Raw genomic sequence first — 27884 nt, forward strand, 5'->3', positions numbered from 1 at the left:
ATTTGTTTATCAGCATTTATTTAAAAATATTTGATTAAAAAGTTTCTCAGAAAAAAATCAATGCAATTTTGAACTAGTATGAGGAGCACTTGCAAGGTAAATGCTTGTCTTTCCAAATGAACAAACGATTCTACGTCCTCTTTCCTGACATCACAAGTGTTCTACATAAGGAAACACAGAATTACATTTTTTTCCTTCAACATTATACATGCATGTAGGAGCACTGACGTGACATCAAGCATTTTGACAAGTTGAAATGACTCGATATAACTCATAGTCAATTCAAGGAATGTCTGCCAGCCATCAATTTTAGTAGGCAATGGACAACACCACTGATAGCAAGTTATATCACTCGTTGTTCGTACAATATCTCATTCCCAAAACAACGAGGCTAATCCCTTCAAAACACAAAATTCTCAAACAACTTTGCTGACATGGCTGAATGACATTGCAATCACTGGCATTCTTTTCAATCCATTGTAACTTCTGTAGTGACCCAATAAAGAAAGAAAGACAGGGAATATTGAATTCAGCAGTAGAAAGGACCAGGTCAGATACGGGATCCCAAATTCTTAAAAGCTTTTGACCATTTTCCCAATCGGAGTCCATGTTGAATAGGGCTGGAGAGCATCGTCTCTCTCCTATGGTGACATTAAAGAACTTGAAAATAGCTTGTTAACCGGACTTGTTTTTCTCTACGACCACAATAATGCTGACAAAGGCAGTATGGCAGTTCTTAAAGTGATTCCTCCTACTTTCTCCCTCCATTTGCCTTGTAGTGACCGGACAGAATAAACAGTGTCTCCATTGAGCAGTTGAGCATCTGTTTATAATTTGCATGTACACACATCTCCTACACAATGTGTGTACATGATACCGTCTCAGTCTAGAACTGTGTGAACCCACTCCTCTTCACACACGGCTGAAGGTGGATCCTAGGAGTCCTTACGGATCAACACGTAGTGTTTGTATTTAAACAAAAGCTTATAACTGTACGTGTGTGTGTGTGTGTGTGTGTGTACCAGTCCTCATGGTCAATCTGAGTTGTCGTCGTGTTGATCGGGGACCCACTCAGGGTCCTTGGACTGGGGCTTGTTCCTCTGGGGGTCTCCCAGATGGATCTCCCTGACGGTGAGGATGCGCGTCAGCATGGTGTCCAGAGTGTGGTCATCCAGGCCCTGGGAGGAGAACCACATGGGGCTGTTGGGGACGCACGAGCGCTCCGGGAGCAGGAAGAACACGTTGGTGCGCTGCTTTACCGAGTCCGAGCTGGAGGAGAGAAGAGGAGGAGGAGAGCTCTGTGTTAGAGAGGGCTCGTTTTCAGTGATATGAGGAAAGAGCTCAGAAAAGCTGAGTTTTGAAAAGCAATGTCAAGAAGAAGAATTTCAGGTTACACTACTAAATGTTAGATTGGCCTGCAGCATGGGGAGATGGTGTGTGTCACTCACCACTTGGAAAGGTAGAACTCGTACAATCGGACAGGACAGCGGAGGGGATTCTCACTGTTCTCCATCATCTCCAGCACCTCCTCTTTCTCCTCGTCATCCCTCTTCCTCTTCGCTGCCACACCATCTACATCTGCTACACACACACACACACAGGTCCACGATTACATACGAATCAAATATGATCTGTGTCATACTTTTTTTTTTACAAATGCATGAGTAAAAACAGCAAACCACACACAAATCCCCTAAAGAGTTAGCCAAGGCAGCAGTGGCAGGGGAAGAACTCCCTAATTAGGAAGAAACCTTGAAGGCAACACAGAGAGTGTTTAATAGTCATGTACAGGGTTGCAGGTGTGATTGCAGGGAACAGTGAAAATCTTAGGCGCCAACATAGGACCAAGTGAAAAAATGAAAATATATATATTTTTTAAGCAATAGAAATGGCACTATATACATAAACTGTAGCAGTAATGAATATATAAATGTCCATTGGGGTGGAGGCAGAGTAAAGACTTTAGGGAGTGGGAAGGGAATTACCATAGGGGGAGCACCATGACCATTGAGGGGGCATGGGGACCAAGTTAAATAATAATAATATATATATATTTTTTTTAAAACTGCATTCAGAAAGTATTCAGACCCCTTGATCATTTCCACATTGTTACGTTACAGCCGTATTCTAAAATGTATTATATAGTTTCCCCCCTCATCGATCTACACACAATAACCCATAAAAAAGGAAATATCACATTTACATAGTTATGCAGACTACTCAGTATTTTGTTGAAGCACTTTTGGCAGCAATTACAGCCTCGAGTCTTCTTGTGTATGACGCTACAAGCTCGGCACACCTGTATTTGTGGAGTTTCTCCCATTCTTCTATGCAGATCCTCTCAAGCTCTGTCAGGTTGGATGGGGAGCGTCACTGCACAGCTATTTTCAGGTGTCTCCAGAGAAGTTCGATCGGGTTCAAGTCCGGGCTCTGGCTTCAGACTTGTCCCGAAGTCACTCCTGCGTTGTCTTGGCTATGTGTTTGGAGTTGTTGGAAGGTGAACATTCGCCCCAGTCTGAGGTCCTGAGCAGGTTTTCATCAAGGAACTCGATCCTGACTAGTCTCCAAGTCCCTGCCGCTGAAAAACATGGATGGTGCCAGGTTTCCTCCAGATGTGACGCTTGGCATTCAAAAGAGTTGAATCTTGGTTTCTCATGGTCTTAAGAGTCATTTAGGTGCCTTTTGGAAAACCGTCTCATGGTGACACCGTTGAGAATGGGGACGTGTCCAGCCTGGTTCCTAGTGAAGTCCACAATCAGCTCCTTTGTTTCGCTGACGTTGAGAGAGAGATTGTTTACCTGGCACCACACCGTCAGTGCCTACCTCCTCCCTGTAGGCAGTCTCGTCGTTGTTGGTAATCAGGCCTACTCCTGTTGTGTCGTCAGCAAACTTGATGATCGAGTTGGAACTGTGCGAGGCCACGCAGTCGTGGGTATACAAGGAATACAGGAGGAGACTAAGGACACACCCTTGTGAGCCCCCTGTATTGAGAATCAGTGTGGAGGAGGTCATGTTTCCTACCTTCAGCACCTGGGGTTAGCCTGTCAAGAAGTCCAGGACCCAGTTGCATAGGGAGGAGTTCAGATCCAGGGCCGTGAGCTTTGTAATGAGCTTATAGGGCACTGTGTTATTGAAGGCCAAGCTGTAGTCGATGAAGAGCATCCTCACATATGCATTCCTTTTGTCCAGGTGGGTCTGTCAGGACGGTAGGCAAATTGGAGACAGTCGAGTGTGTTGGGGAGGGAGGAGGTTATATGGTCTTTGACTAGCCTCTCAAAGCATTTCATGATGACGGAAGTGAGTGCTACTGGCCGGTAGTCATTCAGTTCAGTTATGTTCCCTTTCTTGGGCACAGGGAGGATAGTGGACATCAGAAACTTGCAAGTTCCTGTACATTTCCTCCGTCGCACCATAGGGTGTTAGCCATAAAGCAGAGCCCACCACCTTTGCGCTTGCCAGAGAGGCTGCTTCCTATACACTCAAAAAACTGTAAAACCCGCTGGTTGCATATAATCCATTTGGTTGTCGAAGGAAAGCCAAGTCTCAAAAGTATGTTGCAGAATCTGATGTCCCTCTGGAAGGAGATCCTCGCTCTGAGTTTGCCAAGTTTGTTCATTAATGATTGAACATTGATGAGTAGTAATGGAGGACTGGTCGCCCAGCATCTTAATCTCACCACGTCACGTCTGCCACTCCGTCTTTGCTTCCTACTTTGCCGAAGAAGCTAGTCCATTATTTTCCAGTCTCATGAAAAAATAAGTAAAACCTGCAATGTTTTACCGGAGCAGAAACATATGCAAAACACAGTATCAGGAAGCACAAAAGACACATGAACAAGACAAGAGCGAAGGGTAGAGAGGTGAGTGAAGGAGACCACAAAAAGACTAAAAGCACCTGCTGTCTCGGTAGCCACGTCCTTCTTGGGGATGGGCGGGTAGAAGCGCAGGAAGTTGGACTTGGTGTTGTCGTGGATGGACTTGGTACAGCGCATGACGTGGGCGAAGGAGAGCTGCCGGTGCTGGGCCACCGTCTTGAACTGGAAGAACTTGGTGCAGAAGAAGAGCAGCGTGTTGAGCAGCACGATGGGAGAGTAGGCCCCCAGCTGTTTACAGTCCCACAGGTACTCCTCCTCCACCCGCGAGTGCAGGTAGCCTGGGAGGGAGGGAGGGAGGGGAGAGATTCAAACATTAAAGACCGTTCAAGAAGCATACTAATAACACAACCCCAACGCCATCAACCTACCTACTATACCTGAACGGAAAGGAAGAGAGGGGGAGAGAGAGCGGGAGTTAAGATGGAGGAGCGAGATATGGAATAAGAGGTCAAAGCAAAGGCCTTAATACCATTTTTTTTTGTTATAAACTTTATTTCCCCCACTGGGCGTACGAGCGTGTGCATGTCTTACCACTGGCCGTTATGGTAGGTTTGAAGCCTTTCAGCAGCTTGGTGATCTCCAGGGTGAACTTGCCATAGAAGAGATCAGTGAATATGTTCTCCATGCGCCCATTCTGAAATAAGTACTGCAGAAAGAGGGGCCATTATACATGACATTTAACAGAACGATATCACCCGGAGTGAGTTTTTGTGTGTATATCTGGGTTAACGTGTGTGTTCTACCTGCTGGATGCCGAGGCAGAGATAGAACAGACTGTCCTGGCTGTAGGACTCTCCGTTGGGTCGTTGGACTTCACAGATAAACCGACAGAGACCGTAGCCCAGCTCTGCTGTAGTGCACTTTAAAACATCCTCCTTTATCTCCATTGGTCGCGCTGTAACGGGGAAACAGAACGTCAAGGTTAACTTATTCGGTCTACTAAGTTAAATGATTCCCATAGGCAATCAAGAGGAAGGTTGAATTCTATAAGGAGGCGGTAAATGAGGAAGAAGCAAAGCAGCAAAATGTGTGATATCAGGATTTTCATAATAGTCAAGTGTATCAGTGAGCAGACCCACAGCCAAATCGAGGCTTCTCCAGGTCAGGCTGGGTCTTGCTCCACTGGACCCATCTCTTCCAGGCGTCCACCCCGTACATGTGCTGCAGTTTAGGGGGCTCGCCGGGCACCACGTCACTATGCGCCTCACCCAGTGACGCCACCACTGACGCAGTCTCTGCTGCTTTCGACTTACGCCTCTGTGGGGTCAACAGGGTTGTCACACACACACCGAAATAGGTAACACTTGACTTGAAGCCGAGTGTCAAGTAAAGTGTTACCCAGAATTACAAAGAACGAGGAAAATTAAAATAAATTTAAAAAAGGCGCAATGCTGGGAGTCAAAATATGGAAATAAAAATCGCACAAGGCGCTCTTTGAAAGGAGTCTCATTTAGACTTATTTTTGGGGCTCGTACCTTTTTCTTCTGTGGCAAGCCATCCCGAGCTTTCCTTCTGGCTCTTCGTCGTGGAGGAGAAGGTGGAGGACTGGGACTTCTATCCCTCTCCTGATCCCTCCAATGGGCCATCAGCTCCAGGGTTTCTGACAAAACGATAGAGATATTTGACTACAGACTACAATGAGAATGAGGCCAGAAGAATTGCAGTGTGTAGTATCAAAGAAGGGTTTGACTTACTGAGGCTTGTTACATGTTTAAAATATAACAGGGCAGTTGAAAGATGGAGATATATAGAGCTAGAAGCCATTCACTATATAGTCAATATGTTTTGACCATATAATTACCCTCATCAAAGATTGACAGTCTTCAACCAAGGTATAAGTAGTTTCAAGTTCCTTGGTGTTCACATGACCAACAAACTATCATGGTCCAAACACACCAAGACAGTCGTGAAGAGTGCACGACAAAACATTTGATTTGGCATGGGTCCCCAGATCCTCAAAAAGTCCTACTGTTGCACCATTAAGAGCATTCTGACCGGTGGCATCCCCGCCTGGTATGGCAACTGCTCGGCATCTGACCGCAAGGCGCTACAGAGGGTAGTGCGTATGGCCTAGTACATCACTGGGGCCAAGCTTCCTGCTATCCAGAACCTATATAATAGGCGGTGTCAAAGGAAAGCCCATACAATTGTCAGACTCCAGTCACAGAATGTTTTCTCTGCTACCGCACAGCAAGCAGTACCGGAGCGCCAAGTCTAGGACCAAAAGGCTCCTTAACAGCTTCTACCCTCAAGCCATAAGACTGCTGAACAATTAATCAAATGGCCACAAGACTATTTACATTGACACCCCCCTCCATTTGTTTTGTACACTGCTGCTAATTATCTATGCAGTCACTTAACCCCAACATGTACAAATTAACTCGACTAACCTATACCCCTGCACACTGACTTGGTACCGGTACCCCCTATATATAGCCTCGTTATTGTTAATTTATTGTGTTACTTTAGTTTATTAGGTAAATATTTTCTTAACTCTTCTTGACCTGCACTGTTGGTTAAGGGCTTGTAAGTAAGCATTTCACGGTAAGGTCTACTACACCTGTTGTATTCGGTGCATGTGACAAATAAAGTTTTGATTTGAAGTACTATACAAGTTACACGGGGAAACTTCAGAAACAAAAAGCCTCAGACTGAGTCCATGTAAACAATGCTCAAAATCAGGAATCCCTGAGAAGGTGGAAAAGTCCAGCATCACTCACGGACAGGGAAGTCAGCCTCTATGTCCATGATGGGGGGTGGGGGTGTGGTGGGGGTGTTGATGTCCATGATGGGTCGGAGCGTCTCGTGGGCGTAGGGTCGACTGTGGCGCGAGGAGACGCCGGGGGTGGGAGGTGGCTCGTCATGCCAAGAGGTGAGGAAGTTACTCAATTCTTCTGTGTCCAGGTCTCCACTGTAGGTGCTTCCCTGGTCTGGTCCCCGAAGAGAAAACACAAAAGTATTCAAGTTATGAGACAGCTCTCAACATGTTCATCATTTACTTGACAGTTAAGTAGGAACTTCTTGTTAAAATGGTAATCTCAATTACACAGTTTCTTTAACATTCATTGATATCACCATGTACCAGGCAGTTACTAGTGTTGAATTATTTGAGGTAAGTAACAAACTATTGTTACTACATCGTTTTTGTTAATACTATGTACAGTGCCTTCAGAAAGTATTCACACCCCTTGACTTTTTCCACATTGTTGTTACAAAGTGTGATTCAAATGGATTGAATTGTTGTTTTTAAAAATGATCTACACAAATACTCTAATGTCAAAGTGGAAGACAAATTAACATTAGAAAAAATAAACATGAAAAAATTCAACACTATATCTTGATTAGATACTGTAAGTATTCAACCCCTTGAGTCAATGCATGTTAGAAATACCATTGACAGAGATTACAGCTGAGTCTTTCTGGGTAATTCAATGTCCATTGTTACTTTCAAAAATGTTCAAGCTCAGTCAAATTGGTTGTACTGAGAACTACAATGTTGTTGATCAATCCTCAGGTTTCTCCTATCAAAGACATTAAACTCTGTTATAAAGTCACCATTGGCCTGATGGTGAAATCCCTGAGTGGTTTCCTTCCTCTCCGGCAACTGAGTTAGGAAGGACGCCTGTATCTTTGTAGTGACTGGGTGTATTGATACACCATCCAAAGTGTAATTAATAACTTCACCATGCTCAAAGGGATATCAATGTTTTTTTTTGTACCAATAGGTGCCTACCAATAGGTGCCATTCTTTGCTAGGCATTGGAAAACCTCCCTGGTCTTTGTGTTTGAAACTTACCTACAATAAGGGTTAAAAAAGAGGAATCTATTGTAGAGAAGCTAGGCAAACTTCTCATATCTGAAAAGGGGGGAAATAAGCTCAATGAACCAATACATTACCTGAAAAATAACGCGGAATTCAAATTACCAATAGCTTTTTAGACTCTCATTCAACTGTGAATTGCTTTTTAAAGAGAGACTTGGTGGAAGCGCCAAGAAAGCCCAGTTATAACACGCATTCATTGCTGTAGCTTGGCCTATGTAGCCATAGAGAGGGTCTCAAGTTCCAACTGGCTCATGTTCATTAGGCCACGCAACAGAACATGTTGTGCAAGTCCATGAAATCTCTCCATGTCGCAGTCCGTTTTCTTCCATTTGGTGCATAATGAACATGACCCAGGTCTCATCCCAATCCCTGACTCCCGCCCCTGGTTACCATCTTGTACTGCTGGGGCTGGCCTTTCAGGGGGTCGCTGCGGAGACTTCTCCATCCCCTCCTCCGCTACCATCTCGGCCATGAGGATGAGGTCTGCCTCGAACGGGTCAGAGGGGATCTTCTCCTTGATGTCCTGGATGGTCTGCACGATGCGCTCAGCGTTGTCCAGAGTCACCGGCAGGAACATGGGCACGGGCAGCTGGAAATGGGGCGGATAAAGAGTTAGATGTGGAGGCTATGAGGGCTGCAATTTGTTTGTTCATGTAGCACTTCTGTTCTGCAAGAGCATGTATCAGCCAACCTACAACTCAATGTTCAATGTTAGTTGGTTTCAAATTAGTCCAGAGCACACAGCTCTTGTTTGAGAGAATTCGAGGAGAAATCTGTGTGCCAGACTCAGGTGAAGTCTAGGTAGTGTTTGGTGTTAACATACCGGTATGGGGAGTCCAACAGGCTGGGGGGTGTACTGGGTGTACAGGTTCATGGGGACTGGAACATACACCGGTACTGGGACAGGCACGATGATCACCCTGGGGAAATTATCATCTGTGGACCAACAATGTCAAGGTAAATAGAAATACAAAATGTAGATGTGTGCGCCTTTGAATATGTACACTACATGACCAAAAGGTATGTGGACACCTGCTAGTCGAACATCTCATTCCTAAATCATGGGCATTAACATGGAGTAAGTCCCCCTTTAGCTGCTATAACACAGCCTCCACTCCTCTGGGACGGCTTTCCACTAGATGTAACATTGCTGCGGGGACTTGCATTAGTGGAAGTCGGGTACTGTTGTGCGATTAGTCCTGGCTCGCATTAGTTCCTTCACTGGAACTAAAGGACCTAGCCAGAAACCATGAAAAACAGCGCCAGACCATTATTCCTCTTCCACCATACCTTAGTTGGGGCAATATGCATTCAGGCAGGTAGCTCTCTCCTGGCATCTCCCAAACCCAGATTCGTTCCCGGACTGCCAGATGGTGAAGCGTGATTCATCACTCCAGAGAACGCGTTTCCACTGCTCCAGAGTCCATTGGCGGTGAGCTTTACACCACTCCAGCCGACACTCGGCATTGCACATGGTCATCTGCTCGGCCATGGAAACCCATTTCATGAAGCTCCTGACGAACAGTTCTTGTGCTGACGTCGCATCCAGAGGCAGTTTGGAACTCGGTAGTCAGTGTTGCAAGCGAGGACAGACCATTTTTAGGCGCTTCAGCACTCCCGTTCTGTGAGCTTGTGGCCTACCACTTTGCGGCTGAGCCGTTGAATCCCTTAGATGTTTCAACTTCACAACAGCACGTACAGTTGACCGGGGCGGCTCTAGCAGGGCAGAAATTTGACGAACTGACTTGTTGGAAAGGTGCCACGTTGAAAGTCACTGAGCTCTTCAGTAAGGCCATTCTACTGCTAATGTTTCCTTATGGAGATTACATCGATGTTATACACCCGTCAGCAACGGGTTTGGCTGAAATTGCTCATTTGAAGGGGTGTCCACATACAAAAGTATGTATTCAATGGCCTATCACAGCCATTTATTTTTTGTTTATGCATTTTACTTGAATTATGTGTTCCACCCCCTAATTCACCATGTTTTCATTTAAAAAAGGGGGAGGGGCCTTAAAAGCATCGTTTTTCACCTCTCCTGCACATGTTATTTTTGATACCTTTTAAACCTTCATATTGTTTTGTATTTTCTTGAGTGCAAAGAAATACAAATAGTGCATGTGGTATATATGCTGTGTGTGGTGTTGTACCTGTCTGGCACCCTGAGGTGGTGAGGTTGGGTTTACACATGATGCCCTTGTTCTGGACCATTGGTTTACAGAGTAGTGCCTTGTTCTTCTGAACCTTGGGTGGAGGGGCCCGAGGGGCCTGTGTCTGTGTGCTGGCCTGCCACACAATGAAGAGACTGTTAGTAACCATGGGACAAACCTAATTCCACTTGAATTTCACTTAGTTTCCAATTGACATAAATGCAGGACTTAGGCTGAGTTTAGTCAGCCAAATTCTGATATTTTGCCCAATTATTTGCAAAATATCTGATCTGATGGGTCGAAAGCCCAATTAGTGAAAAAATATACAAATTAGGCTGCCAGTGTAAACGCAGCCTAAGTTCCAATTCGACTTAAGTGCAAGTTCCAATTCGCCCCTATGTGCATAACACAAACATACACTGGGTATACCAAACATTAGGAACACCTTCCTGATATTGAGTTGCACCCCCCCACTTTTGCCCTCTGAACAGCCTCAATTCGTCGGGGCATGGACTCAAGGTGTCGAAAGCCTTCCACAGGGATACTGGCCCATGTTGAGTCCAATGCTTCCCAAGATTGTGTCAAGTTTGCTGGATGTCCTTTGGGTGACGGGCAGGTAGCCTAGTGGTTAGAGCGTTGGACTAGTAACCGAAAAGTTGCAAGATCGAATCCCCGAGCTGACATGGTAAAAAAAATCTGTCGTTCTGCCCCTGAACAAGGCAGTTAACCCACTGTTCCTAGGCTGTCATTGAAAATAAGAATTTTCTTAACTGACTTGCCTAGTTAAATAAAAATTTGAATAAAAATTCTTGATACACACAGGAAACTGTTGAGTGTGAAAACCCCAGCAGTGTTGCAATTCTTGACGCAAAAAGAACACCTATGCACTACTTACATTTCCAACATACTTCACATGTCTTCTTGGAACAGTCCCTGTAATGACGCAACAGAACAGGAGATAGTATTAAACACCACAGTCTGTCAGTTAGGCCTGCTAATGAGATCATTTTCCAACCTAATTTCATTTGTAATTAACCTGCACCTTAATGGGTGTCAAAAGGCTACGCTATTAGCAACAACTCAACTCCATTCAAAGACATTTACTGATGAATGAACACACTGGTTAAACACTCTCCAGTTACACGTAATAGTGTACAACACCTTGTGTGTATACCCGTGTGTATACAGTAAATTGTATTTAACTGGTAACCGAGTCTGTGTGTGTATACCTTGCAGGGCAGTGGTGTAGTTAGGCTGGCCAATGGGGGAGCTGGCTAGTGAGACTACGTTGGCGATGACTGGATCAGACATGCTCGTAGCAGTGGTAGTATTGGAGGGGGATTGAGCGATTGAGATGGCCACTGGAAGGATGAGCGGAAGAGAAAGAATGAGAGCGTGAGATAAAATGTTGCAGTGACTATACAGTGCTTATGGAGCGTGTGATTAAAATGGATTGGTCTTTTTTTTGTGTCAACGATCTATACAAAAATAATAATTTCAAATGGGAAGAAAAATATATATTTTTCAATAATGAAAAATAAAAGTTACACTAATATACCTTGATAGAAAAGTATTCACCTTGGGCAAGTCTCATAAGAGCCTTGCACACTTTTATTGTGCAATATTTGACCATTATTCTTCAAGCTCTAACAAGGTGTTGGGGATCATGGCTATACGGCAATTGTCAAGTCTTCCCATACATTTTCAAGCAGATTTAAGTCAAAACTTTAACTTGGCCACTCAGGAACATTCACTGTCTTCTTCTTAAGCAACTCCAGTATATATTTGGCTTTGTGTTGTAGGTTGTTGACCTGCTGAAAGGTTAATTCCTCTCCCAGTGTCTGGTCTAAAGCAGATTATCCTCTGGGATTTTGCCTGTGCTTAGCTCCACCCCGTTTCTTTTCATCCTGTCAAGCATACCCATAACATGATGCAGCCACCACCATCCTTGAAAATAAGGAGGCAGTTACTCAGTGATGTGTTGGATTTGCCCCAAAAGATGCTTTGCATTTAGGCCAAAAAGTGTATTCCTTTGTAGTCTTATTTTTTATTCTACAGTATTACTTCAGTGCCTTGTTGCATACATACAGTGCATTCGGAAAGTATTCAGACCCCTTGACTTTTCACATTATTCTAAAATTTATTTAAAAAGTTCCTCAGCAATCTACACACAACACCCCATAATGACAAAGCAAAATCAGATGTTTTGAACATTTAAAAATAACAGAAATACCTTGTTTACATAAGTATTCAGACCCTTTGCTATGAGACTCGAAATTGAGCCGAGGTGTATCCTGTTCCATTGATCATCCTTGAGATGTTTCTACAACTTGACTGGAGTTCACCTGTGGTAAATTCAAATTGATTGGACATGATTTGGAAAGGCACACACCTGTCTATAAGGGCCCACAGTTGACAGCGCATGTCAGAGTAAAAACCAAGCCATAAGATTGAAGAAATTGTCCGTAGAGCTCAGAGACAGGATTGTGTCGAGGCACAGATATGGGGAAGGGTACCAAAAAGAAAGGTCCCCAAGAACACAGTGGCCTCCATCATTCTTAAATGGAAGAAGTCTGGAACCACCAAGACTCTTCCTAGAGCTGGCTGCCCAGCCAAACTGACCAATCGGGGTAGAAGGGCCTTGGTCAGGGAGGTGACCAGGAACCCGATGGTCACGGACAAAGCTCCAGAGTTCCTCTGTGGAGATGGGAGAACTTTCCAGAAGGACAACCATCTCTGCAGCACTTTATGGTAGAGTGGCCAGATGGAAGCCATTCCTCAGTAAAAGGCACATGATAGCCCACTTGAAGTTTGCCAAAAGGCAACTAAAGGACTCAGACCATGAGAAACAAGATTCTCTGGTCTGATGAAACCAAGATTTAACTTTTTGGCCTGAATGTCAAGCGTCACGTCTGGAGAAAACCTGTCACCATCCCTAAGGTGAAGCATGGTGGCGGCAGCATCATGCAGTGGGGATGTTTCAGCGGCAGGGACTGGGAGACTTGTAAGGATCAAGGGAAAGATGAACGGAGCAAAAAGTAGAGATCCTTGACGAAAACCTGCTCCAGAGCGCTCAAGACCTCAGACGGGGGCGAAGGTTCACCTTCAACAGGACAACGACTCTAAGGACACAGCCAAGACAACGCAGGAGTGGCTTAGGGACAAGTCTATGAATGTCCTTGAGTGGCCCAGCCAGAGCCCGGACTTGAATATCTCTGGAGAGACCAGAAAATAGCTGTGCAGCGACGCTCCCCATCCAACCTGACAGAACTTGAGGATCTGCAGAGACGAATGGAAGAAACTCCCCAAATACAGGTGTGCAAAGTTTGTAGTGTCATACTCAAGAAGACTCGAGGCTGTAATCACTGCCAAAGGTGCTTCAACATAATACTGAGTAAAGGGTCTGAATACTTACGTAAATGTGATATTTCATTTTTCTTCATTACACTTGTTAACATTTCTAAAAACCTGTTTTGTCCATGCTTTGTCATTATGGGGTATTGTGTAGATTGATGAAATTATCATTTTCCCTTCAACAATTTTAGAATAAGGCTGTAACGAAACAAAAAATGTGGAAAAGGTCAAGGGGTCTGAATACTTTCCGAATGCACTGTATGTATGTTTTGGGATATTTTAATTATTCTTTTCACTGTAATTTAGGTCATTATTGTGGATCCACTACAATGTTGTTGATTCCTCCTCAGTTCACTCCCATTGAACTCTGTAGCCGTTTTAAAATCACCAATGGCCTCATGGCGACATCTTGAAGGAGTTTTATTTCCTGTCCAGCGGCTCAGAAGGACGGCTGCATCTTTGATGTGTCTGGGTGGTTTAATACATCAACCAACAGCATAATTAGTAACTTGATCATGCTTATAGATATATTCAATGTCTGATTTGTTATTGTCACTGCCCCAATCACTGCCCTACTTTATGAGGCTTTCGAAAAGCTCCCTGGTCTTTGTAGTTGTGCTTGAAATTCAAAACTTCACTGAGGAACCTTACGGGGGACAGAGGAAGTGGTAGTCACATTAAAAAATCATGTCAACCCCTATTATTTCACACAGAGTGAATCCATATAGCTTATGTGATTTGTTAAGCCAAATTTTACTTCTGGCCAAATTTTACTTTACTTCTAATTTTACACTTGCAATAACAAAGGGGGTGAATACTTATGCAATGACAATTTTTGTTAATTTGTAAAATAATCTCATTTTATTATCCACTTTGACATTATGGAGTATTTTGTGTAGATCAATGACAAAAAATTACAATTAGAACTATTTCAAATCGCACTTTGTAAAGCAACAAAATGTGAAAAAGATTCAAGGACGTGTAGACTTTCTATAGGCAAGGAGTATACCAAACATTCAGAACACCTTCCTAATATTGTCCTCAGAACAACCTCAATTCATCAGGGCATGGACTCTTCAAGTTATCGAAAGCGTTCCACAGGGATTCTGGCCCATGTTGACTCCAATGCTTCCCACAGTTGTGTCAAGTTGGCTGGATGTCCTTTGGGTGATGGACCATTCTTGATACACGCGGGAAACCCAGCAGTGTTGCAGTTCTTGACACCTACCATACCCCGTTCAAAGGCACTTAAATATTTTGTCTTGCACATTCACCCTCTGAATGGCACACATTCACAAGGTCTCAATTGTTGCAATGCTTAAAACATCCTTCTTCAACCCATCTCCTCCCTTTCATCTACACTGGGGGACTCCCGAGACTTAATGTGTACCTCTCTTTTCAAATCACGAGCTGTGACAGGCAACACAAGGACATGTAATACCCTATGATGAAACATTACAATGCGCTATAACGTAAGTCCTACCCTTTTGGCCCTGGGGCTTGCCCTGGTTCTGGGTCTGCAGGCTGCAGAAGTCGAGCAGACACTGGAGGTTGCAGAAGTGCTTCACCTCGCCCAGCATCGGCAGGGTCTCAATCAGCTTCCCCTGGCGCTCGCACGCGTCACACTTGGCCACCTGAGGCAAAAATCAAGATGTAGATATAGCAGAGAGCACCTCAGAGTAAGAATTTCTTAGAGTTAGCCAGGTGGGACATGCACATATCACAGTAAGTAAATGTTTCCTCAATAAAGTAGCTATCGGCAAAGTCAGAGCTAGTCATTGGAGGGGGGGGGGTGGGGCAAGATACCAGAGGTGGCAGAACGCAGTGCTCGGGTTGGGGTGAAGGGTTTGAACATAGCCTGAAGGTAAGGAGGGGCAGTTCCTCTTGCTGCTCTGTAAACAAGAACCATGGTCTTGTAATGGATGCAAGCTTCAACCAGTATGGTGTGCAGAGGAGCAAGGTGTCATGGAAGAACATGGGAAGTTTGAACACCAGGTGGGCTGCAGCGGTCTGGATAAATTGCAGGGGTTTGATGGCACAAGCGGGGAGCCCAGCCAACAGAGAGTTGCAGTAGTCCAGACGGGAGATGGACTAGGACCTGCGCTACTTCCTGTGTGAGGTAGGGTCGTACTCTACGGATGTTGTAGAGCATGAACGAGTCACTGCTTTGATGTTTGCAGATAAAGACAAGGTGTTTTTCCTCAATATGCATACTGCTGTGATCCACACTCGTGCTCTGAGTGAATTCTCTTGAGTACGTTCGTGAGGACGAGTGTGTGGAGAATGCATAAAACAATACATTTGAGAAGCACTCACTCCCCCTACTGTATTACCTCACTCTTCACCTCCCCATTCACTGAACCTTCTTCCAAGATATACACAAAACAAACGTTTTACTTAATTGTCAGCTAGATATGTGAATCATAATAATCAAGCTAGCCAGCTAATTAAACAGGCAAAAATGACCTAAAACTAATGTTAATCAAGGTAGATGTACCTTTTTCGTGGGTAGCTACCAATTCTTCATGGCTAGCTAGCTAGCTAGCTAGCCAGCCCTATTGACTTACCAATTCACTGAACCATCTCTCAGCCAGGACAACAATGGCAGTAGAAACTAAACAAAAAACACAAAGCAACTGTTATACGTCATAATTATCTGCTAGCTATATGTGAATCGTAATAATGCACACCAGTAGTGAGAGTACGTGGTGCAGACACAGATCCTCTCCATGTCACCTGGTAGGAGCAGTCTGCCAGGTAGGATGCAATCCAAGAGTGTGCAGAGTCTGAGACGCCCAGCCCTGAGAGGGTGGAGAGGAGGATCTGATAGAGTCTGAGACACCCAGCCCTGAGAGGGTGGAGAGGAGGATCTGATAGAGTCTGAGACGCCCAGCCCTGAGAGGGTGGAGAGGAGGATCTGATAGAGTCTGAGACGCCCAGCCCTGAGAGGGTGGAGAGGAGGATCTGATGGAGTCTGAGACGCCCAGCCCTGAGAGGGTGGAGAGGAGGATCTGATGGAGTCTGAGACGCCCAGCCCTGAGAGGGTGGAGAGGAGGATCTGATGGAGCCTGAGACGCCCAGCCCTGAGAGGGTGGAGAGGAGGATCTGATTGTTCATGGTGTTGAAGGCATTGGATAGATCTAGGAGGATGAGAACAGAGGAGAGAGAGGTCAGCTTTGGCAGTGCAGAGAGCCTCCGTGACACAGGGAAGAGCAGTCTCGGTTGAGTGATCCGTCTTGAAGCCTGACTGGTTAGGGTCAAGAAGGTCATTCTGAGAGAGATAATGAGATAGTTGGTCAGAGAGAGCACGCTCAAATGTTTTGGAAAGAAAAGGAGGGATACCGGTCTGCAGTTCTTGACGTCAGAGTCGACGAGCGTTTGCTTTTTGAGGAGGGGAGTGAATCGGGCCATTCTGATGTCTGATGGGACGCAGCCAATGATCAGGAATGAGTTCATAAGGGAAGTGAGCAATGGGAGGTCTGGAGAAGGGTATGTGGTCGAGCAGGCAGGATGTCGGGCGGCCGGACCTCAATAGTTGCAGGATTTATAGGCTGAGTGAATGAAGAGAAGATGTCTTCAGCTTTCGTTTCAAAGATGTTGACGAAGTCGTCCGCAGAGAGGGACGAGGGAGAAGGTGGAGAAAGGTTCCCTAAGGGTTAGACAGAAACTTGACATTTAAAGTGACAGAAATTGGCTTTAGCAGTTGATACAGAGGAAGAGAAGGTAAAGAGGGAGTGAAAGGATGATAGGCCGTCCACAAGTGTAGTTTTCCTCCATTTTCGCTCAGCTGCCCACAGCCCTGCTCTGTAAGATCGCAATGAGTCACTCAGCCACGGAGGCCCGTGCCGGCCGGGAGGAAAGGTGAGGGAGAAGAGAGGAAAATCTCCCCTCAGGAGACATTAGCAGCCCTGTGCCACCACCGCAACGAACAGATGCTCTCGGGCTGTGAGGGGAAATGTAGTCAGATGAAGAGAGAGCAGCTGGAGTAGCAGTGTTCTCTGGGGTGATCCATGTCTCCGTCAGGGCCAAAAAGTCAAAGAACTTAAGGGTAGCATAGGCTGAGATGGACTCTGCATTGGTCCAAACACTGCCAGAGACCAGGAATTCCACATAGGTTGTGCGCGCACTGTAAACTAAATTAGAAGGGTTGCAGCCAAGGGGTGGGAAGCATCTGTAAAGCCTACAGCGAGAGGAGCAAATGGGTACAGAAAACACACACACACACACAGATGCCAAAGAGCAAAATGAGATCTGAAAATAACTAGGTAAGATATTTAAGTGAGAGAGTGGTGTGGAGCCTTCCTCTCTTTCCATCCTCGAATAACTCGACAGAACAAAGAACCGTCTTTGTTTCGGCGGCAGTCTTAGTTTTGCGACGAGACCGCTGCTGACATGGATGCCGTTTACAGCTGCCGCTGAGAAAACAGGGGAGACTGAAGCACTAACACGAATTGCCCTGCCAACAGCTATTCCAACTGCCTTATTGGATACACCATTTGGAAAGTTCAATTAATTCACTCATGTGGTTTCTTATCCCCAACTTCTTCCTTCCACCTGCACTAATATGAGAGAACAAGTCTTCAAGTTTTCGGACAAGTCTACAAAAGTTTGTATTCGAGTAATTTCAGATCCATTTAAACTGAAAGAAAAAGGAGAGATACACACCAACAGAAGACTGCTTCCAAGTATTGAGCCTCATTGAACCCCAGGTGTTTTGTTCAGTTCTTTAGCGTGGTTCCTTCCTTTACCTGACAGAAGAGCAGGGTGTAGTGGGACTTGCACTCATCCGAGCAGAACTCCTCCATCTTGCCTCCGTACTGGCCTGTGACGGCCTCCTGCGCGGTAGAGGCGCAGTAGGCACAGGTTCTGCAGTGTTTCCCCCAGCGCTTGGTCAGGTCGTGCTTGTAGAGCAGCTTACAGCCTGGATATGGAGGAGAGAAGAGGGCGAGAGACAGGGAAATGTGTCTTTATACACCAAGGTGCGAACTCCTGGAAGTAGCAGGCCTATTAAAACATGTACGATCTCCATCCTCACCTTCACTGCAGAAGGTGTAGTCCCTATTGTTGATTCTCTTGACCTCCTTGGCCGGCTTCTCAATCTTGCAGTACTCGCAGCGCGCCATCTCGTAGTTGATCTTTCTGTACTCCTCGGAGCAATTTACTGAACAGAGGAATACCACCTTATCCTGTAGGGTTGCAGACATACATTCAATCAACTCTAGAGCAGCATTAACAGAGGCTGTCAACATAGAGGGGAGGTGTGTTTGTGAGAGGGCGATAGAGTTCAACAAAATGGAGGAAGATGGAAACGCAAAGAGAAGAGAAATGAGGGGGGTAGAGAGAGAATTTAAATACAGTATAGGTACCTTGAACTGAATGAGCTCGGGCTTGGAGGAGAAGAGGCGGTGGCACTGGAAGCAGGGCAGTCTGGTCCCCTGGGATCCCCTGTCCATGGTCTGGCCCGGGGCCGCGGGGGGAGCTGTGGTCCCTGTGCTCGGGGTCACGTTCATCTGGCTCTGGGAGTTGCTCTTATTGAACTGATCCTACAGGCCACAGAAATATTATAACATTGTAGTGTCAGTGCAGGACAGCAAGCAGAACTTTGTACAGCGTACATGTTTTAATAAACAAAGCGTAAAATATCAAAAGCAAGCATTATTAGAGCCTCGATTAATATCATTGAAGGTCATTAAGTTGCCGCCCTTTAAATAGTTCTACTCAAATTAACGTTTCAACTGAGCTACTTCATTAACCCAGACGAGGCGTTACCTGAAAGGTGACGACACAGTTCATGGTGCAGAAGTTCCGGATGGATCCGTCCGACATGGCCAGGTGGAAGGAGGGCACCGTCTTCTGACCACAGGTGTTGCACTCTACCTGAGCACCTAGGTTGACACACAAGGAGGAGAGGGAGTGTTATGGATGTACATGCATATGAGCGAGTGAGCGAGAGGAAGGTGTATATGTTGCTGAGGTGGTTAGCCTAGCTATACCTGAGGAGCTGACGGTCTGTACTTTGTGGGCTGTAACACAGCCAGTAGAGCAGAACATCTCCAGCTTGCCGTCAGAGTCGGCGCTGTCGACCATCTCCACCGGTGCGCGGAAGTTGCGGCACATAGTACATGCCACAGTCTTCTTAGCTTTCTGAAAAACCAGACCGAACACAAAGGAAGACAGAGTGAGTGCTTTTGCTTGATTTAACTTACAGGTAGATGGTTTTTATGTACTGGAGGCGATCCACCTCCGAAGAGCTTTGAGAGGAATTGAGAAAACAAGGGTGGCGGAAGCAAGGATTTGACAAATCGTAACATTTTTAGAAACAGCCCTAGTTTACAGTCCACCAGCTTCTTCTGACTGCGTGACCTGCATCTCAGGGATCAGATTCTTACCTGTTTGAAGGTGGTGACACAGCCGGCGCTGCAGAAGGTCTTGTTGACCCCCTGCACGACCAGCACGGTGACCTTGCCGTAGCAGTAGTTGTTGCAGCTCTGGCAGCTGTTCATGGACAGCTTGTTGGTGGAGCGGAAGCGTGTGAAGCACACCTCGCTGCACAGCCTGTGCATGCTGCCCTGGAAGATCACCTCGTGTTTACTCTGTGTGGGAGAGAACAAGGAGCTGATGTTGAGACGAGACAACGGAGGGGCAGGAATAAATATTTAAGGCAAAAGAAGTCCAGTTTTATACTTTAACCCACTAAAACCTACTATAGAAAAAGTCTGTCAATCCAAAATGGTTCACTTCCCTGTCAACTCTGACATTACCACTTTTATATTGCCAATTTTGTTACTCCTAGCAACGACCACACTGACACGCTCAGAGACGATAAGTCCCTTACAATGCAGGCCTTTTTGCACATGCTGCACTTGACGGCCCCGGTTATGGTGGAGAGGGAGGAGGAGAGGGTGGAGACGGCAGAGTTCCTCTTGAAGTTGAAGGAGGAGAGGCAGGTCTGGCTGCAGAAGTCCTTCACCGTGCCCATGGTGTCCACAGGAGCTGTGATCACGTCCTTGGGGTTCGCAATCTCCCTGAGGGGGGGGGGGGTGATAAGTTCATAATTGATCTATGAACGTATTTTCGCTTACATTCAGTTAGCTCACAGTGCTTTACATTAAAATGCATGTGGAAAAATGTAGCACAGTGGAAGTCAAATGTGAATCATAGTGTAAGGCTAATAAGTACAAAAGGTAAATCAAATTATTTTTATTGGTCGTCACCTTGGGAGTTTGGTCCATTCCTTTATCTTCCATAAATAATTATCTACATAGCTACTCCATTGGCATGACAACAGCAGGACTCACTTGAGGCAGTAGTGGCAGGGTTTCTTGGCCGGGCAGGTGGCAGTCGTCTTGACGGCGGACGGGGGGCTGTAGGTGGTGAGGCAGGACGTGGAGCAGAAGAGGTCCGAGGAGCCCTTCCTCTGGTAGGCCGTTTGGCCCTTCAGCAACACCTTGTTACAGGCCGAGCAGGCCACCCGCATAGCCATGGGCATCAGCGGAGGGATGGAGGAGGCGGCCGGGGTCAAGGGAGGCATCACAGTCTTGGAGAGGGCGGTCACTGGCGTGGATGCGGCTGTGAATAATAGAGAGAGAGGGATGGAGGTTGAGGGAAGAGAGAAATATATCATCTGTAAGGTAGTAAGCAGTCACTTTTTGCTCCTACAGAGCCTGTGGTAGACTATAAAGATCCACTCCACAGCCCAGGGATGATTCTGCCATGAAAATATATATATTTTTGGGATGTTAAAAAAAACGTTATGGCCTCCCGAGTGGCGCAGCGGTCTAAAGCACATTGCAGTGCTAGAGGCGTCACTACAGATCCGTGTTTGATCCCGGGCGGCCGCAACCGGGAGACCCATGAGGCAGCGCACAAATTGCCCAAAGTCATCTGTGTTAGGGGAGGGTTTGGCCAGCCGGGAAGTCCTTGTCCCATCGCGATCTAGCGACTCCTTGGCAGGGTCGTGTTTCGGAGGACGCATGGCTCTCGACCTTCGACTCTCCCGAGTCCGTACGGGAGTTGCAGCGATGGGACAAAACTAACTACCAATATGATATTACGAAATTGGGGAGAAAAAGCACACTTTTTTTTTAAATTAAAACGCTTTCCGTGTAAACTTTAACACCTAAAACCAAATATAAAGTAGGTAGAAAAGATAATGTACCTACAGCGCCTTCGGAAAGCATTCAGACCCCTTGACCTTTCCCACATTTTGTTACGTTACAGCCTTATTCTAAAATGGATTTTAAAAATACTAAAAATCCTCAGCAACTTACACACAATACCCCATAATGACAAAGTGAAAACAGGTGCGTTGAAATTTTTGTACATTTATTAAAAATACTAAACAGAAAATACCTAATTTACATAAGTATTCAGACCCCCATCCTGTTTCCATTGATAATCCTGGAGATGTTTCTTCAACTTGATTGGAGTCGACCTGTGGTAAATTCAACTGATTGGACATGATTTGGAAAGGCACACCTATTTATATATGGTCCCACAGTTGACAGTGCATGTCAGAGCAAAAAGGCACCGATCTGAGGAAGGGTACCAAAAAACATCTGCCGCATTGAAGGTCCCCAAGAACACAGTGGCCTCCATCATTCTTAAATGGAAGAAGTTTGGAACTACCAAGACTCTTGCTAGAGCTGGCCACCTGGCCAAACTGAGCAATCGGGGGAGAAGGGCCTTGGTCAGGGAGGTGACCAAGAACCCGATGATCACTCTGACAGAGCTCCAGAGTTCCTCTGTGGAGATGGGAGAACCTTCCAGACGGACAATCATCTCTGCAGCACTCCACCAATCAGGCCTTTATGGTAGAGTGGCCAGACGGAAACCACTCAGTAAAAGGCACATGGCAGCCTGCTTGGAGTTTGCCAAAAGGCACCTAAAGGACTCTGACCACGAGAAACAAGATTCTCTGATCTGATGAAACCAAGATTGAACTCGTTGGCCTGTACACTAAGCTTCACGTCTGGAGGAAAACTGGCACTATCCCTACGGTGAAGCATGGTGGTGGCAGCATCATACTGTGGGGATGTTTTTCCAGCGGCAGGGACTTGGAGACTAGTCAGAATCGAGGCAAAGATGAACGGAGCAAAGTACAGAGAGATCCTTGATGAAAACCTGCTCCAGAGCGCTCAAGACCTCAGATGGGGACGAAGGTTCACCTTCCAACAGGACAACGACCCTAAGCACACAGCCAAGACAACGCAGGAGTGGCTTTGGGACAAGTCTCTGAATGTCCCTGAGTGGCCCAGCCAGAGCCCAGATTAGAACCCGATCGAACATCTCTGGAGACCTGAAAATAGCTTTGCAGCAATGCTCCCCATCCCTCCTGACAGAGTTTGAGAGGATCTACAGAGAAGAATGGGAGAAACTCCCCAAACACAGGTGTGCCAAGCTTGAAGCGTCATACCCAAGAAGACCCGAGGCTGTAATTGCTGCCAAAGGTGCTTCAAAGTATTGAGTAAAGGGTCTGAAAACTGATTGTGATATGTGGTATGTGATTTCTTAAAAAAAAAGAATTTTTTGCAAAAGTCTAAAAACCAGTTTTTTGGCATTATGGGGTATTGTGTGTAGATTGTTGACGGAAAAAAAACAATATAATACATTTTAGAATAAGGCTGTAACGTAACAAAATGTGGAAAAAGGCAAGGGGTCTGAATACTTCCAAAGGCACTGTATATTTTTTTTAATAACACAATCTTCGAGAACTATCAAATCACCAAAAAAAAGCTAGACATTCAGTGAGAATTGAAAATTCCCAAAACAATTAATTTAGCAGTATTCATTTTGTTAGTATGTTTGAGCAAAAGAACCCAGCATAAGCCATGGCAAAATGCATAGAATTACAGGAAATTAGCTTTAAAACCGCAAAAGTTTCTCTTAGCTCAATGGCAGAATATGTATAATCAAAGGAAACTTGCATTAAAACTGCACAAATGTATCTCAGCTCTATCTAGAACATTTTAGAATTGCAGGAAAATGGCTTAAAAATGTAACACCATCTCTAACCCCGCCAAAATAAGGGCCGTTAAAGTTCTCTGTAAAATTCGACGGCATGCCCCCTGCCACACCCTAAGGCCCTATTTGATCCAGAAAAAAACCTGCAGCCAGGTTTAGACATTAAGGCCGTTTTTCTTAATCCTGGGGACACATTTTTCTTTTTGCCCGAGCACTACACCGATTCCACTAATCAGGTTTGCTGATGATTTGGTTAGTGGAATTAGGTGTGTAGTGCTAGGGCAACAACCACAAAAATATGCATTCATTTGGGTCCCCAGGACCATGATTGTGAAACACTGCCTCAGGGCTTTGACTGTTGAGCGACCACTAACGTGTCCTGATGTGTACAAATATCAAAGTGCCCTGCTCACCGATTGGGGTAGGGGCGCCGCCCACAGAGAAGACGTTACTGATTTTCAACTCCTGTAAATAACAAAAAGGTGATATACATTTAACACGCACACAGAACTTGGGATAAAACACACACACAGCTTGAACTATATGCATTGATGTCAATAGACAAACCTTCAAGTAACAGACAACAGAAATGCCCAGTTAAAACTAGGCCAGCGAGTTTAGAGATGTCGTACCTCCGCGTCTGGTTCATCCTTGACGCCCTCTGTGAGGACTACTGGAGCCAGGGCCTGATCATACTCCTCATCTACTGGCTCATCCTTCACATTCACCATGGAGAGGGTGTCAACGCTGGTGGACACAGGCTCTGCTGTCGGCTGGGCAGACTGCAGAGGACATTCAACAGCAGCATGCAACATTCAGCAAGAATTGTAGATGGAATCATGCAAGTTAATGTGAATGGTTACAGGCCATCTATTACACGGGTATTCTGACAAAGCCTTTCGCAACACACCTCGAAATCTTTAACACACATAAGCAGTGGCCACATTTCTGCCAAACTTAAGCTTGTGTAGTCACTCGGGCGGAAATGAATTCACTCTATTCTATCGGTTGTGACGGAGAGAGGATACTCACATCTACAACTTTGACTGGCTGTCCTGTCACTCCATTCTCCAGCCCTGCAGGACTGTCAGAGCCTGCAGAAAAACAAGCAACCGGTCATTCAGCTTGAGAATGTATTATTATTATTCATTTTTTTAACAGTAAAACCATTACTGAGAAACAGAAGTGAACTCATTAGCATCTGAATATTGTGAGGGACCACACTAACATTCAAGTATTCGGGTCATGTCTGAACACCATGCAGCCAAAGACGGTATATTCCAAAGACGGACTCTCGTGGCCTCTCACCTTTACTGTTCTGTGGGAGAATAGCTTCGCTAGAGGTGGGACTGGGGTGAAATGGTTTGACATCTTCAGAATTGTCCTCCTCCATAGGTGGAGACGAGCCGCTAGCCTCCTCAAAGCTGGTCTGCTCAGCAGGTTGCTCTGTGTCCTCTGTCGTGGAGACAATGTTTGAGAGATGGGATAGTGTGAGTAAGGTGACATGATTGATGTCTGAGGACTTTCGACACTTGGGCATTCCAGCAGCAATTGAGTGTCAAGCAAGATAGCAAAGGGTTTAGGGTAGCATCCCACCCGTAAAAACAAACAACCTGAAGAAATGAATTAAGCAAACTACGGAAACAATTGATAATCCTGATCCTAAACTTGAAAAGCCAACAAAAAGCTGCAGGCAGCAGTCTTATTACCTGTATCCACAATAGAAGGCATGGAATCAGTGTTGTCCACTCGCCCGGTCTTCTCCATTTGCTTCTCTGTCAGTGCATCTGTCCCGGTGTCCATCTTCTCCACTTCATCCCCATGATCCAGGGAGTTACTGCTAAAAGCGTCCATGTCGCTTCCCTCTTCCACAGCAGTTATCACGGGCATCCCCTCCAAGTTGTGTTCCTCCTGCATCTGTTCATCCTCAACTTTGATAGCATTGACCTCCATCTCATCATCAGCATCCACTACTCCCATGTCCAGAGGTATGTCTGTGCTATCTGTTTCACCATTAGTCTGTGAAGCATTTGTATTGCCTGTTTCTTCCACAGTCTGGGGTGCATCTGTACCAACTGTTTCTCCGACTGTCTGCGAAGCATCAGCACTGGCTGTTTCTCTTTCCGTCTGTGAAGCGTCTGCACTGGCCGTTTCTCTTTCCGTCTGTGAAGCGTCTGCACTGGCCGTTTCTCTTTCCGTCTGTGAAGCGTCTGCACTGGCCGTTTCTCTTTCCGTCTGTGAACCATCTGCACTGGCTGTTTCTGAAGCATCCACGCTGGCCGCTTCTCTTTCCTTCTGTGAAGCATCCACGCTGGCCGCTTCTCTTTCCGTCTGTGAATCATCCACGCTGGCCGCTTCTCTTTCCGTCTGTGAAGCATCCACGCTGGCCGCTTCTCTTTCCGTCTGTGAAGCATCCACGCTGGCCGCTTCTCTTTCCGTCTGTGAAGCATCCACGCTGGCCGCTTCTCTTTCCGTCTGTGAAGCATCCACGCTGGCCGCTTCTCTTTCCGTCTGTGAAGCATCCACGCTGGCCGCTTCTCTTTCCGTCTGTGAAGCATCCACGCTGGCCGCTTCTCTTTCCGTCTGTGAATCATCCACGCTGGCCGCTTCTCTTTCCGTCGGTGAAGCATCCACACTGGCCGCTTCTCTTTCCGTCGGTGAAGCATCCACGCTGGCCGCTTCTCTTTCCGTCGGTGAAGCATCCACGCTGGCCGCTTCTCTTTCCGTCGGTGAAGCATCCACGCTGGCCGCTTCTCTTTCCGTCGGTGAAGCATCCACGCTGGCCGCTTCTCTTTCCGTCGGTGAAGCATCCAAGCTGGCCGCTTCTCTTTCCGTCGGTGAAGCATCCACGCTGGCCGCTTCTCTTTCCGTCGGTGAAGCATCCACGCTGGCCGCTTCTCTTTCCGTCGGTGAAGCATCCACGCTGGCCGCTTCTCTTTCCGTCGGTGAAGCATCCACGCTGGCCGCTTCTCTTTCCGTCTGTGAAGCATCCACGCTGGCCGCTTCTCTTTCCGTCGGTGAAGCATCCACGCTGGCCGCTTCTCCTTCCGTCTGTGAAGCATCCACGCTGGCCGCTTCTCCTTCCGTCTGTGAAGCATCCACGCTGGCCGCTTCTCTTTCCGTCTGTGAAGCATCCACACTGGCCGTTTCTCCTTCCGTCTGTGAAGCATCTACACTGGCCGTTTCTCCATCCGTCTGTGAAGCATCCACGCTGGCCGCTTCTCCTTCCGTCTGTGAAGCATCCACGCTGGCCGCTTCTCTTTCCGTCTGTGAAGCATCCACACTGGCTGTTTCTCTTTCTCTCTGTGAACCATCTACACTGGCTGTTTCTCTTTCTCTCTGTGAATCCTCTTCACTGGACATTTCTCCCACAGTCAGCAAGGCATCTGTTATCATTTCTTCCACTGTCTTTGAATTCTCGGCATAGGATTCCTTCACAGTTTCTGAATTACCAGCATCCCCTGCCCCGTCTATAGTTGAGGTACTTGCACTGACTGCATTGGTAGCATCATCCCCACTGTTTCCATCTGCCGAGGCTGTTGGTGCATTGCTGCGTGATGCTCCTGGGTCCACAGAATCCACTGATGCTCCAGCCAGAGATGGCTGCTCCATCTCCTTGTTTGGCTCACCTGTATGCTGAGTTAAGACAATATTCTATTAATAATGGTCCTATAAGTAGGGTCCTGAGTTTTTCATTACCACGTGACCTGACCAGGACAAAGTCAAGAACACAGTTAACAGACAGATCAAGTGTCATGGCTACTAAGGCTAATCTCGAACTCATGCTTACAATCAAATACCAACGCAGTGAGAACCAAATAGAACCAAGTTTGAGAGTGCAGTGTTTAAGTTTGTTGATTTTCTTGCGCGGGAAATGAAGGGGAGGGTCGATATAATTAACTACCTCGCTTGCAGAAGACATAACTAACTAGTTACATGAATTCAAAAACGTAAATTACCTCTGACTGGTCCGCTTTCTGGGATGCAGGCATGACTTGCTTCCAACGGCAAAAGACGACTAGCTCTTATTGTCACTCACTCACAATATAAGTCCAACAAAATATACTAAAAACGGAACAGAGGCTTGCTAGCCAACATGCATTAAAACTACTTCTGCCGCCTCCTTGTTGTGGGGAAAGCTAGCTAGGTAACGTTAGCCAGCTAGTAGCAACGATATGTAGCCAGCTAAAACGAGTCTTAATTTGAATTACCGAATAAGGTTCTTAAGCTTTGCCGTGCATATGACGTTAACTTCGGATATATCAATGCCGGTGAATTATAACTTTACAGAAGTCAAGTCCTTTGCATTTTCACTCTGCACAGCTCCTCGAAGTGACTAGCGAAACATACATCTGCGTAAACATGGAAGACCTGGCTATGTCATTTCCTGATTCACATCCACATTGCTACACCTCAGTTCCGCCAACAAGAATAATGAAAGCAAACTTATGCTTGATCTGGCAATGCGATTCCGGAGGGTGTGGCATAATTGCGAAGCCTCAGGAGGCTTCAAAATCAAGCTCCACACCACATCTCTGTGCGCCTCCTAAATGTTGTAACAATGTAAAGGGCTCTGTACATGCCTGTAAAGCTCCGCAATGGCATGATGGTAGGTGGGGACGGGAGGTCATATAAACACAAACTTACTTCCTTGACAACAGCTTCGCTATGTGAAGCTCAAGAAGTATGAAATACCTGACTTCTGCAGAGGCCATATCAC

General features: G+C 46.1%; 1 protein-coding gene across 3 annotated transcripts; it reads right to left on the reverse strand.

Annotated features, from left to right (window-relative positions):
• LOC139559016 (zinc finger MYM-type protein 4-like) lies at positions 1 to 27729 on the reverse strand. 3 transcript variants are annotated; one of them, XM_071374631.1, is made up of 28 exons: positions 27124 to 27729; positions 24874 to 26800; positions 24473 to 24619; positions 24197 to 24258; positions 23797 to 23946; positions 23578 to 23629; positions 20500 to 20770; positions 20037 to 20226; positions 19591 to 19794; positions 19195 to 19345; positions 18971 to 19086; positions 18568 to 18744; positions 18237 to 18387; positions 17950 to 18122; positions 14685 to 14835; positions 11077 to 11208; positions 10743 to 10780; positions 9848 to 9983; positions 8521 to 8633; positions 8088 to 8286; positions 6595 to 6804; positions 5350 to 5474; positions 4954 to 5131; positions 4618 to 4769; positions 4406 to 4520; positions 3895 to 4152; positions 1449 to 1578; positions 1 to 1269 (listed from the first exon to the last, which is right to left on the reverse strand). In XM_071374631.1, exons 1-28 carry the CDS (start codon positions 27154 to 27156, stop codon positions 1035 to 1037), a joined length of 5976 nt encoding a protein of 1991 aa, XP_071230732.1. In that variant the 5' UTR covers positions 27157 to 27729; the 3' UTR covers positions 1 to 1034. The 3 variants fall into 3 exon arrangements, with proteins under 3 accessions (XP_071230732.1, XP_071230731.1, XP_071230733.1); XM_071374630.1 differs by having other exon boundaries at positions 1449 to 1581; positions 27124 to 27728; XM_071374632.1 differs by lacking the exon at positions 11077 to 11208 and having other exon boundaries at positions 1449 to 1581; positions 27124 to 27728.
• Positions 27730 to 27884: the final 155 nt, after the last annotated feature.

The sequence above is a fragment of the Salvelinus alpinus genome, chromosome 29 (genome assembly GCF_045679555.1).
Source record: "Salvelinus alpinus chromosome 29, SLU_Salpinus.1, whole genome shotgun sequence".
Classification (NCBI taxonomy): Eukaryota; Metazoa; Chordata; class Actinopteri; order Salmoniformes; family Salmonidae; genus Salvelinus; species Salvelinus alpinus.

Excerpts from the sequence above, each read along its gene's own strand:
- LOC139559016 (XM_071374630.1), bottom strand. The coding sequence starts at position 27,156 with ATGCCTGCATCCCAGAAAGCGGACCAGTCAGAG. Across the intron at positions 24,620-24,873 it reads GCCTTCTATTGTGGATACAG|AGGACACAGAGCAACCTGCT; the intron begins GTAATAAGACTG and ends TCTCCACGACAG. Across the intron at positions 5,132-5,349 it reads GCTTGCCACAGAAGAAAAAG|AGGCGTAAGTCGAAAGCAGC; the intron begins GTACGAGCCCCA and ends TTGACCCCACAG.